General features: G+C 40.7%; 1 protein-coding gene across 9 annotated transcripts in view; it reads right to left on the bottom strand.

The window, feature by feature from the left end:
- tn (tripartite motif containing protein thin) overlaps positions 1-14,778 on the bottom strand; it is a 64,984-nt gene that overhangs the window by 9,150 nt on the left and 41,056 nt on the right. For all 9 annotated transcript variants that reach the window (XM_022072393.2, XM_022072394.2, XM_087354718.1 and 6 more), the window contains 3 exons: positions 6,002-7,472; positions 2,742-3,058; positions 38-178 (listed from right to left, as the gene is read on the bottom strand). In XM_022072393.2, coding sequence (XP_021928085.2) covers positions 38-178; positions 2,742-3,058; positions 6,002-7,472 — 1,929 coding nt within the window. The remainder of the gene's footprint in view (positions 1-37; positions 179-2,741; positions 3,059-6,001; positions 7,473-14,778) is intronic.

The following is a 14,778-nucleotide window of genomic DNA, read 5'->3' as shown; positions in this document are numbered from 1 at the left end:
GCAGTATCTGGTCCTGCCTTCCAGTACGTTTTTTTACCTGCACACGGTGGTTCTCCTTGTCGCAAACGTAGATGAAACCGAGGGCGTCTGTCGTTATGCCCCACGGATAGTTGAAGCGGCCGTCAGCGGTGCCCTGGCTCCCGAAGGCTCGGAGGAACCGACCAGAAGGGTCCAGCACCTGTAATGCAGCGGAAACAGAATTGGTTGAACTGTTGTTTTGGCTTCCTTAAAATCAGGAAATCGCTTGGCCGAGCGTCTATTAACCTTTCAAGGACGACCCTGCGTCTTGAAGTTACGAGGCGCGTCCACAAAGTAAGTTTCCCACTCGTCCCACAGCTAGCAAACCTTATATTGCGCGAAGCGACTGTGCGTACGTGATAGAGCAATGACGTAGCATGGCGCATGCACTAACGGTACTTCCCGAGTTCTCACAGTAGCATCGTTGCAGCTGTTGAAGATGGAGGTTCTTATTCCAGCTCCCGCCGACTGTGAAGTGCGGTCAGTGATAACGCTAGGCCGCACACGGCTCGACGGACAGCAAATCTCCTGCAGTAGTTCAGCTGGGAGGTGTTTAATCATTCACCCTACAGCCCGGACCTCGCTCCCAGTGATTTCCATCTTTTCCTACACCTCAAGAAATTCCTGTCCGGTCAGCGTCAGCGTTTTGAGAATGACAGAGAGGCGGAGATGGTTGTCACACAGTGGTTCCAATCCCAGGCGGCAGACTTCTACGACACAGGTGTTCAAAAGTTGGTCCCACGGTATGACAAATGTCTCAATTCCGGTGGCGAATATGTTGAAAAATAGCTGGATACTTGCTCTATCTTTTGCAATAAATATTTCCATGAAATTGTGTTTTGTTTCTGTAAACGGCCCCAGGGAAACTTACTTTGTGGACGAGCCTCGTACTTCGTTTGTTAGTCAGCTATTATTTCGTTCTTATGGCGATGTTCCTTCTGGAGGTGACACAAGAAGACAGCAATTTCATTTATTATATTTCTTTTCATTCATTTATTCTCTCCTAGGACTCAATTCCCTCCTTTTCATCCACTGTTTCTTCATCTTCCTCCGCCTAAATCCTTCATTCTCACTCTATTCCTTTTCAATATCGTGACCCACATTACTATGCTCTCAAGGTCTAAAGCCCTTCGTGACGGCAGCCATTAAAATGGTCTCCTACCCCTTGGATGAAGAGGATTTATGTCTCACAAACACGGTCTACACGACGTACAGAGATCTACTATCACATTGAGACAAAGGCTCGTATCATGTGAACCAAAACTGAGATCTATAGCAGTAACTGACGACCTCCATTGAAGGGTTTCCGTGACATTTAACCTTTTCATCATTTCGAACGTTTCAAGACCAAATTGTCTAGGGACTGGCATTGCTACGTTCTCTCGCCAAACGGGGCACGTTTCAACTACTGTACAGTGTGTTTGAAGTGGATTGTAGTCACTTTGTACGCCGATCCGGTAAGACCGTGAGGTCTTCGGCTGCTTCTGCGCTAGGACGAAGATTTCTCATGACCGACCTGCGTACTTTAAAGCTTGAAATAATGATATTATTATGTATAAAATAACCAACCAACTAAGCAGTGCCACTCTTTAGAAGAGGATAGTCTAGCGGTTAGAACGCTGGCCTTGTAATCCTGGGGTCTCGGGTTCGATTCCCGGCGGTGTCCGAATTTATAACTTGTGTTGGACAAGGCCGTGGTCTAGGCAACACGGAGTTTTCCTCCGGGGGCTTCCCCGGTTTCTCCGTGGCATCCCAACAATTACTCTATTCACACACAGAAGAAGGCAATGGCAAACCACTTCTGGATCATCCGCCAAGAACGTATATGAACAGGTCCCAGTCCGAGAAAAGGATGGAAGGATCCTGTTCATATGGACCTGTCGTCAGACAGAACACTAAAAATAGTCTTCCTATCACACGTTTTATGGAAGCCACGTGTTTACAAGAGTTCGACATCGAATCCCACATTATTTCCAGCTGAATACAATCAATAAATTCACACCTTATATTTTTGACATCCATTTTAAAATTATCCTTACATCTGCTACTAGATCTATCAAGTGGTTTCTTCTTTTCGGGTTTTCCAATTAAATCGTTGAATAAATTTCTAATCGTTCCCATGCGTCCTACCCATATCGCTCTCCCCGATTCGATCTTCTGAAAATAACAAAAGTAAGAAACCACAAAATACACAGTTTCCTCCATCTTCCTACTTCTTCTACCATGTTTGATACAAATATTCTCTTCAGCACTCTGGTCTCAAGAAATCTCGATCTACATGCAAATTCTTCCCTGAAGGCGAGAGAAAAACTCTCAGGTCCATGCGAGATAACATACAGAATTATCGTTTTCATATTATAATCACGTAAAAGTTATGAGTTGTAGAATATTTATTTGGAAAGGAGTTGGCGGTTCAACTTAAATTTATTGCATATAAAAAAAGTAACAGTTATAAGCATTGAATTTAGCTGCCTTCTGGGTTGTTACGCCGTGTAGTCTGGTAGAAGTTTACCAACGTATCAGAGGTCTTTTTCTGTCTCCATCATCAGGGCGGTCACCCTGATGATAGAGACGTAACGACCCAGAAGGCAGCCATCTTGAGACTTGCAGCCGCGAGAATGTCAAATCCTACTTAATTCTTAATAAATTGCAGCTGTAGGTTTTCCCCGACTAACGAGCCCAGGGCAAAACCTTGATGTAGGTATTGCAGGAGCTTGCATTACCTGTATGCGGTGATTGTATCGGTCAGCGATGATGAACTGGCCGATCCTGTTCACTGCCACGCCGGCTAGACAATCGAACTCGCCCTCTGAATTGCCGTAACTGCCAAATTCTTTGGCGAAGATTCCGTTAGCGTCGAAGACTTGAACGCGGTGGTTGGACGAATCTGCGACCACTATAGAGTTGTCGGGACCCACGGCGATGCCGCGGGGCCACGTGAAGCATCCAGGCTCGCTCCCCCGACTCCCAATCTTGAACTGCTGGCGACGTTTCTGCAGGTACTGGCTTCTAGGGCAGGAACCTGCCGCTGCCGCGAAACCTGAGGGACCAAGACGCAACTTTGGGACCACCAGTGAAGTACGTACTTCAGTTTATACCAGGGCGTCTGTCGTAGACTTAGGTTCTTACGTAATCGGAAGACATCTTGGTATGAACAGTGTGTCACTAGAGGTTACCTAGACCATTGGTATTCAACCTGGGGTACGCGTACCCCCGGGGGTATGCGAAGACATCTTAGGGGGTACGTGAATTTTTTTTTAAAAATATATATTTTATGATAAACACTGAATAATCAGTAATGTAATTTGTTTAATTTATTTTAGATGTAGATTATATACTATGTATAACTTTAATTATACACCAACAATTTGGGGGGGTACAAAGTTGAAGAGAAATTATATCTGGGGGTACGAGAACAAAAAAGGTTGAATACCACTGACCTAGACTTTGTACTCTGTAATTTCATACGGCAAGTGATACCAGAATGGCGATCTTGAGGTGGGAATGACACTAGCGACACTTAATGCAGGGTCCTGACATTTTGTTGATATTAAAAAACATGCAACTTTTGTTGCAGTAATTTGTTTTACAGAATGTAAAGTACAACACGCCGTTATCGATTTCTGGGATATATCGATTGGGTCCATAAAGATGATGTTCTGGCAGGTATAAACTCAAGTTATCACAAGGGTGTGGTCCGATTGGATGTCTAGAGAAAACTGTTAGAAAAGATGTGATGGGCTATATAAATGGAGGTATTGGATCCTGATGATGGTAACAAGAAACTTCTTGCAAGGTACTGGGCAACGCTCCAATATGGAGTACACCATTTCAGAATAATTCATTGCGATCTGCCATCATTCTTAATTAGTTTTGATATTCAGTCTGTATAAATAAAAAATGTTTACGAAAGAGGTAGAGATAATACATCAAATAGATTATATTATTGACAAAGATTCTAAAGAAACTCAGTAATATTACATCGTGTACAGACTCTGCTCTTCTAGATTGTATGTCGTTTTATCTTTTAGGTATTTACCGACGTTTCGGACGAAACAATAATCGCCATTTTCAAACCGTGAATACACGGTATTACAACCGAGAAGACAACAAGTAACATTCTCATCGCCTTGAGTACCCCAAGCCTCAGAGATATTACCTTACACAATACTTCATTAAACATGTAAGAACTCGACAAGGTTCACAAATTTAAGTTAGCATTTCATTTAGACCTGAACTTTTATTTGGTGAACTTTCTAGAGGCCGTTGTTTAAGTAAAAGTTTAAGGTGCCCCATACGGTTTATTACGCGTTGCTCATCAGCTCATAGCCACGCGACGCCAATTACGTTTACATGTGACAGTCCACCAGACCCATTTTATTTCGTCTGAATTACAGATAATTTGTTCTTTCAAGCGCCTGACTGGAACCCTACTTCCGGTGAAAGCTTCGAAACATAACAAGACATTAGGAACGAAATAATTGAATAGTATATATTTTTTTATTTCCTTCATCCTTTGTTTCATTCGTTTTTAATTAATCTTTGTGTCCCTCCCTTCTTTAGATTACTCTTTCTCTATCTCCCCCTATTCGCCCCCACCCTTATTTAGGATATTTATCATCCCTTTCCTAACATCTCTCTCCTTATATTCTCGCTTTCTTTCTTTCCTTAATTTATTTCTTGTGTTTCATCAATTCTTTCTTATTTCTTCCGACAGCAGGGCCTGACCGCCATCAAATCCTAGTCCTGTCATGCTGAAACACATCAAGTTGTTGTGCTCCTGTAGCTACTGTCTTTCCGGGGGACAGCCTTCGTCTTTTCGCATGCCTGGTCTGTGATAGATGACCTCCTTAATTTGGGGACCTTGCAGAGTGTGAGACGCCAAAACATAATTACTTCGTGTTCTGATGTCGCCTTACTTGAAAGCCTTCGCATTCTTGGGCGAAACTACAGAACACCGCTTGTTCAACACGAAATTAAGTGATTAATTTATTATCGTGTTAAAATTAGCACACGGTTTCAAAGAGCACTTAACGTTCATCCTCGCATGAGAAATAGCTGCTTAAAATATGAGAACTGTCTACTCAGTTTGGTGCTAGGATCTACAACCCAACCTGTAACCATTATCGGGCAGGTTATCACGACGGTACAACTGAATACCGGCTAGCAACTGGTTGCCTCAACAGGGGTTATTAATAGCTCTTCGTTTATTCAACGAATTCTTCTCAACTGCTTATATTATAGGCCTGTATTATCGAAAGAAATATTTAAACCCTCTAAGCACGGAGTTCATTTAAATTATCAGATTCGACCTCGTGGTAAAACGCAAAATGACTCTAGAACTGAGATAAATTGATTGATGCTGTGTAGCGAAGTTATCGTTCCTTATATACGATTTATAAACACGAACTCTGGCTAAAAATGCAGGTACTAAACATTAAAGTGGTGATAGACGTAAGTTGTTACTGTTTTTTAGATAGTTAAGGCCCTAACTCAGAATTACGACAATCGGCCCCAGGAGGCTATTCTAGATTTCTTCCACTCTGAATCTCTTGAAACGTATTTCGGAACAGTACCCAAGTACAGGCCACGGCCATTTCCTGATATCTCTTATTCATAATTTACAACCATTTTGCATCTCTCAAGTTACTATAAATATCATCGGCAGTTGATACAGCGTCCTAGCACTTCATCTGCTTTATTCGGAGGTCGCAAATCTTCGATTTAGCCTTGGAGACCGGCTGTAATGTTTAACATTCGCCCATGAGAAGTTATATCATATGTATTTATCGCGTTGACAGTAATTTTGTCATAGAAAATATTCGTATAAACCTAGTAAATTATTTCAGAAGGAAACGCAATAGATTTAGTTTAAGTTAGGTTAGGTTAGGTTAGGTTAGGTTAACTTAGGTTAGTTTGGTTAGGTTAGGTTAGTTTAGGATAGTTTGGTTAGGTTAGGTTGGGTTAGGTTAGGTTAGGTTACCTGTTGCCGCCACCGTAGCTGCTGTAGGGGAAGTGGGGGAGCCTCCCGGGTTTTTTTGGTCGTCATCTGAACTGTCGACACTTGCTGAGTTGTGACGTAGCGGGAGACCCAATGAGAGGCGTCTGGCAGCTGTTGCAGACGCCGAAGGAGATGAGGAGGCGCCGCTACCCGAGCCTCCGCCGTCCCTGTTGCTGGCCTTGTTGCCGTACTTGTTCTTAAGGTACCTGGCCCACGAGCTGAGCGCCGCGCCGTCCTTCTCGGTTCCCGCCGCAGATCTGTCAGGCGAGTTGTCCCTCGATTTGAGCGCGTGAGTCGATCTACTTCTTGCGAGGTCGTTGCTGCTCTGGGACCCCGGACCGTACCGGGATGCCAGGTATGTCGCAGGCATTGACGAAGTCGGAGACGAAGGACTGTCTTCAGGCTCTTCGTCATCAGGTCCGCCGAAGTTGTGGGAACTCCTGCTCCTCGCCAGACGGGCACGCCTATCCTTAAGAGCGGCGTACCTTGACCTACCACTGGGGTACTTGCTGGCGTCGTCTCCGGTGGAGTATTTTTTGCCTCCGGAGTCCGCCTCCTCGTCTGGAGACATCACAGCAGAGCTCTTCGACTTGTTCAGGAACCTGCTCGTGTATCCACTCCCTGACCCGTACCGCGACGGCGGGGAGCTGTCCTCGTCCACCGATCCGCGGCTCCGGCTAAGGTACTTGCTTCCTGTAGGGGCGGCAGGAGGATCGTCCTTCGGGAAGTATGGTTGTCGGTAACTACTGGGGGTCGTTTCTGCCCCGCTGCCGTAGCGTGACTTGCCGTAGCTAGTCGTGCTGGTTTCATCTTTGCTGTTTTTCCTTGCGGCTTCAGACGTGTCCCTCGCCTGGGCACTTCGGGCGAGCAGAGGTCCAATATCAGACCTTTCCATCGCAGATTTATTCACGACGGGTGGTTCAGGCTTCTTTTTACCAGCTTCATCGGCGGACTCATCTTCAGAATCCGTTTCCTCAGACTCCGAGGAGCTTTCAGATTCCTCTTCTTCATCTTCCTCCTCTTCCTTAGTCGGCGTCTCCACAGCCGGTGGGGGGGTTGTGGTGGGTGTTTGTCTGTTGGGTAAAAACCGACTCTGGAACGGTTTCTTGGGAGTATCGGAACCGGTGGAGGACAAGCGGTTTCTCGGTGTGGATGCACCGGAACCAGCCGGACTCTCTGCCGGAGAAACTTTCACCTTCTGTCTCGGCTCCTCAGGTGTGAACGTTGTCGTCGTGGCCTTGACTGCTGAGGTAGACGCGGCGGAAGACTCAGACGACGTGCTGGAGTCAGAACTGGCGGAGCGCGTGGCTTTTTTGTGGGGCGCCACGTCGGAAGAACCGGAAGATCGCCTGGACACATTACCGGAACCGGTTTTTCCGGGTGTCTTGCGTTGCGTTTGTTGAAGTGAACTCACTGACGAGCCGTCATCGGACTCGGCGTCGCTGGACGCCACCTACGGATCAGGAAATTAATTGATAGGCCACGTGCTGTGCAAACAAAAAAATAGTCTTTTTAGAGAGTAAGGTATTTTTTGGACTGAAAATTCCTATAAAATAGGGCTTCATTGATTTCAAAACAGAACAAATGTTCTAAAATTATTACAATTTTCCGTGTAATTACAGTACACACATTATACAGCAGGAAAGCATTTATACGTTCATTCGATGATGATTTATACCCATAAAAGTCTCCGATGTCACGGACGGGCGTCTCAGAGAAGTCAAAGTATTTCATTGGCCCAATCATAAGACTGATTATCTTGATTATCACTGAACCACGCAACTGCTCCTAATATAGCAGCCAATGACTTAACACTTGTCTGGACGCGGGCGCTGTTAGAGCGATGCGGAAACAATTGAAATTACGTTCTGACAGTTTCGACTCTGGTACCAAGAAATACAAACGAGGCTATGGCAGCGTCTATGCCAGGGTTGGGCACAGTCTACAGACAGTCGGTCACTTTTGGCAGGCTTTAGTCACTGTGAGGAAGCTTCCACATTTAATTTACTGAAGACGTTTTATAAATGTTGTACTTTCAATGCGATTTAAAAAAGATAATGTTGCAATAAATTACATTAAAAGTTCGTTCTCGTCTCTTGTCTAATAATAGCATAGCAACGTACTACACTACTCAAAGACCGTGACATTTGTTGACTGCATCTCTGAAATGTTTTAGCAAGAAGCTAAACAGCTCAACACGCATTTCTTCCTGTTTCCAAGGCACAAACCATAAAATACATCCTTGTCTCTAAATTTCTTCAATGCAGTTGAAGCAACTGCACGGAAAACACTGAATTAAGATAAATAATTCCTCGATCATGTTGGTGTAGTGATTATAACTTCTGAGTTGCATTCCGCTGGTCACCGATTCCAGTTTTACCCTGACACCGCGTAAGGTGATTCAGGTCTTTTGTGGTTTTTCTCAGTCACGTGAATGACGAGAAAGGGGTATAAACAGAGGACAGAAGCCTCAAAGCAGATCTTCCTAACCTGTCTCTGGGTGTCGTAGATCAATCAGAGAGTAAATAAAATTATTTCTTCCTGATTATAACGGTAAAGAAGTTAGGTTAGGTTTCTTATTTTGCCTAAAACTCTGGAAAGGCTGCTTCGTGCTTCAAATTATATTCTTTATATGCCATGCAGATGTCAGCTGTTGCAGTGCAGTAGAGTCTCCTGACCCTTCGTAGAATAAAAAGACGAAAGCTTTGCCTGCTATAAGAAAGTATTTGTTGTGTTGAATAAGTGAAATTCGATTCTAGTAAATGTCTGTGATAATAAAAATATTTTGCATCAGATAAGAATTCAAATAAGATAGAAAAATGCATGATTTCAGCACAATGGTACAGCCGGTCTGTTTTAATCTGTACACACTTTAGCTCTTAACTATCTTGCTCCGTTCAACAGAGCGTTTCTTGAGAAGACTTTGGCACTCTCAGATAGCCACGAAATTCCCCGTCTTTTATTCAACTCAAAGGTTCATTACCGAATTCACAACAGCCAGCCATTGGCCCCCTATCCTGAGCCACACTCACAAAGACCCATTTAATAATTCTCATCCCATGCCTTCCAAGTGGTCAATTCTCTTCAGAATTTTAAATTAAAAATTTGTATCAGATTCTCAGCTTCACCCATGTGCCCCAAATTCCCCGCTTAACACACTCTTCTTGGTTTAATAACATTATTCTTTCAGGAACAAAGTTTCTGCTAAACAGCCTGTTTTAAATACCCCCAGTCTGTTCTCCCTTACGGTTAGAGACCAAGTTCCAAACACATATAAAACAACAGGTAAAAATTATAGTTTTTATAAATTTACCTTTACGCTCAGACGTTCAGACAGAAGATTCTGACCAACATGATACCAAGTATACGCAGAATTTAATTTAAAAAATTAAATGAAAGCTATCAAAATATTTGTTTCAAAATTATCACAAATTTGCTCCCGCAGATCAGGGGTTCTCACATATTTATCATTTCCTCTCGATTCACTTACTGCCGGAACAATTTATTAAAACGTCATACATGTACTAAAATTCTAGTTATCACTATCGTTAACAAGTTAACATATTAGCCTATTAATTAATAATCGTATTTAACAAATACATCGACGGGTTATATTATTTAACAAATCCGCATGAAATTGAACACATAACTTATGATACAAACATACTTTTATCTTACAGCCGGATGAAATACTATAAAAAATTACGCGGACCGCTGGTTGAGAGACCGTGGTGTTAGTAGAACTGTGTCTATTAATAAGAAACTTTATATTTGTTTAAATCTTATCAGTCTAATCACAATAAAATTACTATTAAATATTAAAATATTACTATAATTAACATTTAAATATTTAAAATATATTAAATGATATTCTCTATCGAAATGTTCGATTTACATTAGAATATAACTTTTTACACGACATGTTTCAGTTCTAAATGAACCATCTTCAGGTGTATAAAATTATTATATAAACCTAAATATAATTTCTTAAATGCAACTTTTAGTCAGATGTTTATCAGATTTTCAAATGAAGTTTTCTTCCAGATTTTATTGTATTTTTAATATCGTATTCGAAGTTGTTCTGAATGTACGTCGTGCTTAACATGATTTTGTGTGGGTGAACGTTTTGTTGTTGTTTTGTATTATCCTCTAAAGTAAATAATATAAAGACTAAATGAATATTAATAAAATTAGAAATAAAAAATAAAATAATATATTGATAAATTTAATTTGAAACATACCAGATATATCATTTAATATATTTTAAATATTTAAATGTTAATTATAGTAATATTTTAATATTTAATAGGAATTTTATTGTGATTAGACTGATAAGATTTAAACAAATATATATTTATCACAATATGACGCAACTTTATCATCTAATAAGAAACTTGTTTGGACTTACATCCATTGTCACGTAAAAACTGTCAATCATCCAAAAAATCTTACGTCCGATAGCTGTCAAAGAAAATAAGTGGGTTCAGGGAACAATTTAAAGGCGATAGGTAGACGATCTTTTTAAACACTGATTCGTTAGAGAACAAGGTACATTGTCTACAGATTCAGGCCGGAGAAATGTCTGAAGAACTCTGTGAAATGTGTTCTTGTATTGGCTGAACACATCCAGATCTGGATAGAAATTAACCAGGTCACGTGTAAAACTATAGACAGCTCCATATTTTCGTACCAATATTTCGATGGAATTACCAGTAACTGGCTTGCTCTGGTCCTCTTGAGTAATTCACCTGCTGTGAAGTAAAAAATTACAAAAAAAAAAAACTAAAATTCAAGATGGCGGGCACAAGTCCCGACAAAAAGTTTCATTCGAAGTTCCCTCTCAAAGGTACGAAAGTTTTAAAATGTTCTATCGCGAGTCTTAATTTTCTCAGGTCAAAGATTTCCAGTCGCAGACTTTTAAATATAAAATTGTGACGTTCTTCTCATATTAGACTATTTGCACGACAGAATGCATTTTTTTTATGAGGTCTTCTCGCGTGTCCAAGATAAGATTTTCACCATTTACATTTAATATAATCTGATGCAAAACATTATTTTGATTAAACACATAAAAGTACATGTTATTTGTAATAAATTTCGTAGGCCTATAAAGAATATAACATTTTTATTTGTCTTCTATTATTGTTAATAGATTTCATACATATATTGTGTTCCATGTGTGAGTTATAGAGCTCTAAACATCAAAACTACTGTGTGGTTTGCATTCTCTTAGTTATGTAGTGTTAATGTATAAATAATTTCACAAGAACTTAGCAAATATTGACAGAAGACCACGTCGAGAGGGCTACGTGCCATCGTATGGAAGGGCTTTAGACAGGTGTCAAGTATTCTCCGTAGACTGGAAACAGAACGTCACAGAAGCTGTAATAGTCTCAATATATTCATGGAAAATCATAGAGCAAGGTTTCTCAAAGCCTTCTAGATCGTGACTTTATCCGGACTCTGCAGTGATCGATCAACAGTCAGCCACCAAAATCTTCGATCGTTGGAGGTCGTTGGCCTATAGAAATTCATTTTCTCTGCTATTAAAGTCGAATATAAAACAATTTAAAAGATCTGAGAATACAAGCTTCAACTCTGGTACAAAACTTCACATATGCTATTTAGATTTTTTAATCGGTGACTTTTCACAGAAATAAACGTTAACTAACGCCATCTCAGTCAACAAAAGTCCCTAAATCGTATGTCAAAGTACGTCGAATAGTTAATAAGAGTAGAATGCTGTTCTTAAATTTGTAGTACGCGGGGTTTATTCTGAGGACATGAAGAATCTTGCTAATTTACTTTACAATTAGTGCGCGTGTGTTATGAGCAGATACGACACTAAATATACCACATATAGGCTACTGCATTGTCATAATTTCTGTTGCTGAAAATTGTTATAGACAGTAGCGATGTTATATTGTACGGGAATACGATATAAATTTTTTCTGATTACTTTAACGAAATATAACGAAAAAATGCAAACAATTCACGAAAGAATATACATAATCGAACCCCTGATAATCCGGGAAAATGTAATAAATACCTAACCTTATTCATAGACATACACTACTTGAATTCTTAAACATTTGCTAATTACAGAAGTGATGTTATATAAAATTTAATACAGTATACCATCTATTTATTTTAAAAAACGAAAGCAATACGTTCCATTCTCGTAAACGTAAGGTTTTAGCAAATAATTTATTTATGTTAATACATTAAATAGTATGTCATTATTGTATTTATTTTTGAACGGTCAAAACTTTTAAAACTGATTTTCTAAATTAATTTTTGATTTTAGTTTAGATCAGAAAGACCCCGGTTCATCCGCCCCCCCCCCCCCCGGATAATTTAGAGTCTAATGTAGTTTATAACTTTGTCCAGTGTAATATTTCTACCGCTGATAAAACTTTCCAGAAATTTAAATAATGACTATGCAGTATATTTGCGGTTTCTGTATCTGTTCAGAAGAGAATGCAAGAAATCCGACATAAAGTAACAACAGATTTCATGTCCACGAATGTCAGACATCATAGTGTCCCTTGTCAACACAGCAGATTGTGTCCTCAGGTTACTTATTAATTTTAGAGATGTCTTCTGGATTATTTCATCTTGTAGTCTGGTAGAAGTTTATCGACGTTTCAGAGGTCCATGTTGCGTCCATCATCGGCCTGATGATGGAGGCAATAAGGACCTCTGAAACATTGGTAAATTTCTACCAGACAACAAGGCGCAACAACGCAGAAGACAGCCATCTTCAGGCTCACCGCCGTGAAAATATAAAATCCTACTTATTAATTCTATTTGGGATAAAGAAGGTGATACAACTGATCTTGTTTCTTCGAGAAATATCACTGTTATCAAATACATAAACATTTTACCCGACATTCTTCTGTAAAAGTTAACTCTGTTACTGTGGATTTCGACGTAATCAATCAACTGCTGACCAATCTGCATTAGCAAGACACTGGAGAAAGAATTGGAGTACAATGGAGCAGAACGGCAGATATTTAAAGACTTCACGCATCTTATATATTTCGTCTGATATTCTAATAACTTTCTTACGCACTTGTTTTTCAGTTTCAGATATAAATGAGTGAACACTACGTATTTAATAATATCTGTTCATATTACACTCCACTCGCCAATATATTAACTGCTTCAATTCGTGTATTTCAGTGACAATGTCGAGATCTTATTCCTTGAGAAACCCTACTCTAAATGAGTAAGAACATGCTAATTCACACGTAATAAACACATTACTTGCAGGGCATGCACTAATTAGTATTTTATTAAACTTCTTTTCAAGTTTCATTAATGCGTTGTATTTAAGCGCACAGCCATAAGATTTACTTGGATCGTGGAGGTAAAAGCTCCACATATTCTGGATCTCGTAGCGATATACGAGGTGCGATCGGAAAGTTTCAAGACTGTGTCAATAGAGGGCGAACCGGATGTAGTACGAGCGTCTGCCTTTAGGGGGTGCGGCCTACATTCATAGTGAATCAGTGTGCCAGCCGGTATCATCGAATTAACATTTGTTTCTTAGTTACGGGCGTTTTGGTAGTGCATTACACCGACCCTCCTGCGATTTCGGAATGGCGTGTGCATCAAATTTTGCCAAAGACTCGCCAAAACGGCTACGGAAACCTATGAAATGCTAAAGCAAGCATTTGGGGAGTCCGCAATGGGTCGTGCACAAACTTTTGTGTGGCATTCACGTTTTAAAAATGGCCGAACCTCTGTCGATGATGACGAGCGTTCTGGACGACCATCTTCGAGCACAACGCCCGAAAATGTTACGAAGATTCGGCAGGCCATTCACGAAGATCGACGTCGTACCATCAACGACTTGTGCGACATTGTTGGAATAGGCTATGGGACCTGTCAGCTGATTATAAAGGAAGAACTCCACATGCGAAGCATCATGACAACGCGCCAGCGCACACCGCCCTCAAAGTTCGGCAGTTTTTGGCCTCAAACACCATGGCCGTCATCCCGCACCCTCCTTATTCGCCGGATTTAGCTCCGTGTGACTTCTTCCTCTTCCCAAAGATGAAAATTCAGCTAAAGGGAAGGAGATTTGAGACGATAGAAGAGATTCAGGCAGAATCGCAGATGGTGCTTGACAGGCTGACAAAGAAAGATTTCCAGGGATGCTTCCAGGCTTGGCAGCGGCGCTGGGATCGTTGTGTTCACTCCCAGGGGAACTACTTCGAGGGTGATGGATGAATTTAATACCTGAGATAAGTGTACGGGTTTTTATAGGCGCAGTCTAGAAACTTTCCGATCGTACTTCGTATATTGATATATATATAAAAGTGGTCCTCTCCCTGCCCCATGGTATGGTATGTTACCTTCTGAACCCACTGAGGGGTCCCGAAAACCGATCTGGTAGCACTGGCACGGAGAAACTCTGCTGCTGTCAGGAGTTAAACTCCTTTGTCCAGCCCAAAACTCGTTACTTTATTGATGATATAGGAGTAAAAATAATACGTCAAAAGCAGCATTTTTTAAAATTATACCTGCCGAGATATTATGTGAATACAAAATTATAGTATTTTGGAACGTCAGATTTACATTTAAGTTTGTTTGAATCTCATTTGGATTCTATCACTGTTGTATACAAAATGGCGGACGTAAATTAAAACAGGGAAGTAAAACTTTCTGAACAGTTTAATGAACCATTTTGTCCCACAAATGACAACAAAATTCTTAAAATGGACGTTACACTTTAGCCTTCGATAACTTAT

Source organism: Zootermopsis nevadensis, unplaced genomic scaffold (assembly GCF_977971745.1).
Source record: "Zootermopsis nevadensis isolate Lab colony 2312 unplaced genomic scaffold, Znev_1.0 Znev_ptg000002l, whole genome shotgun sequence".
NCBI lineage: Eukaryota > Metazoa > Arthropoda > Insecta > Blattodea > Termopsidae > Zootermopsis > Zootermopsis nevadensis.
Note: the sequence above shows the minus strand (reverse complement) of the source record. Positions and strands in the feature narration are given on the sequence as shown.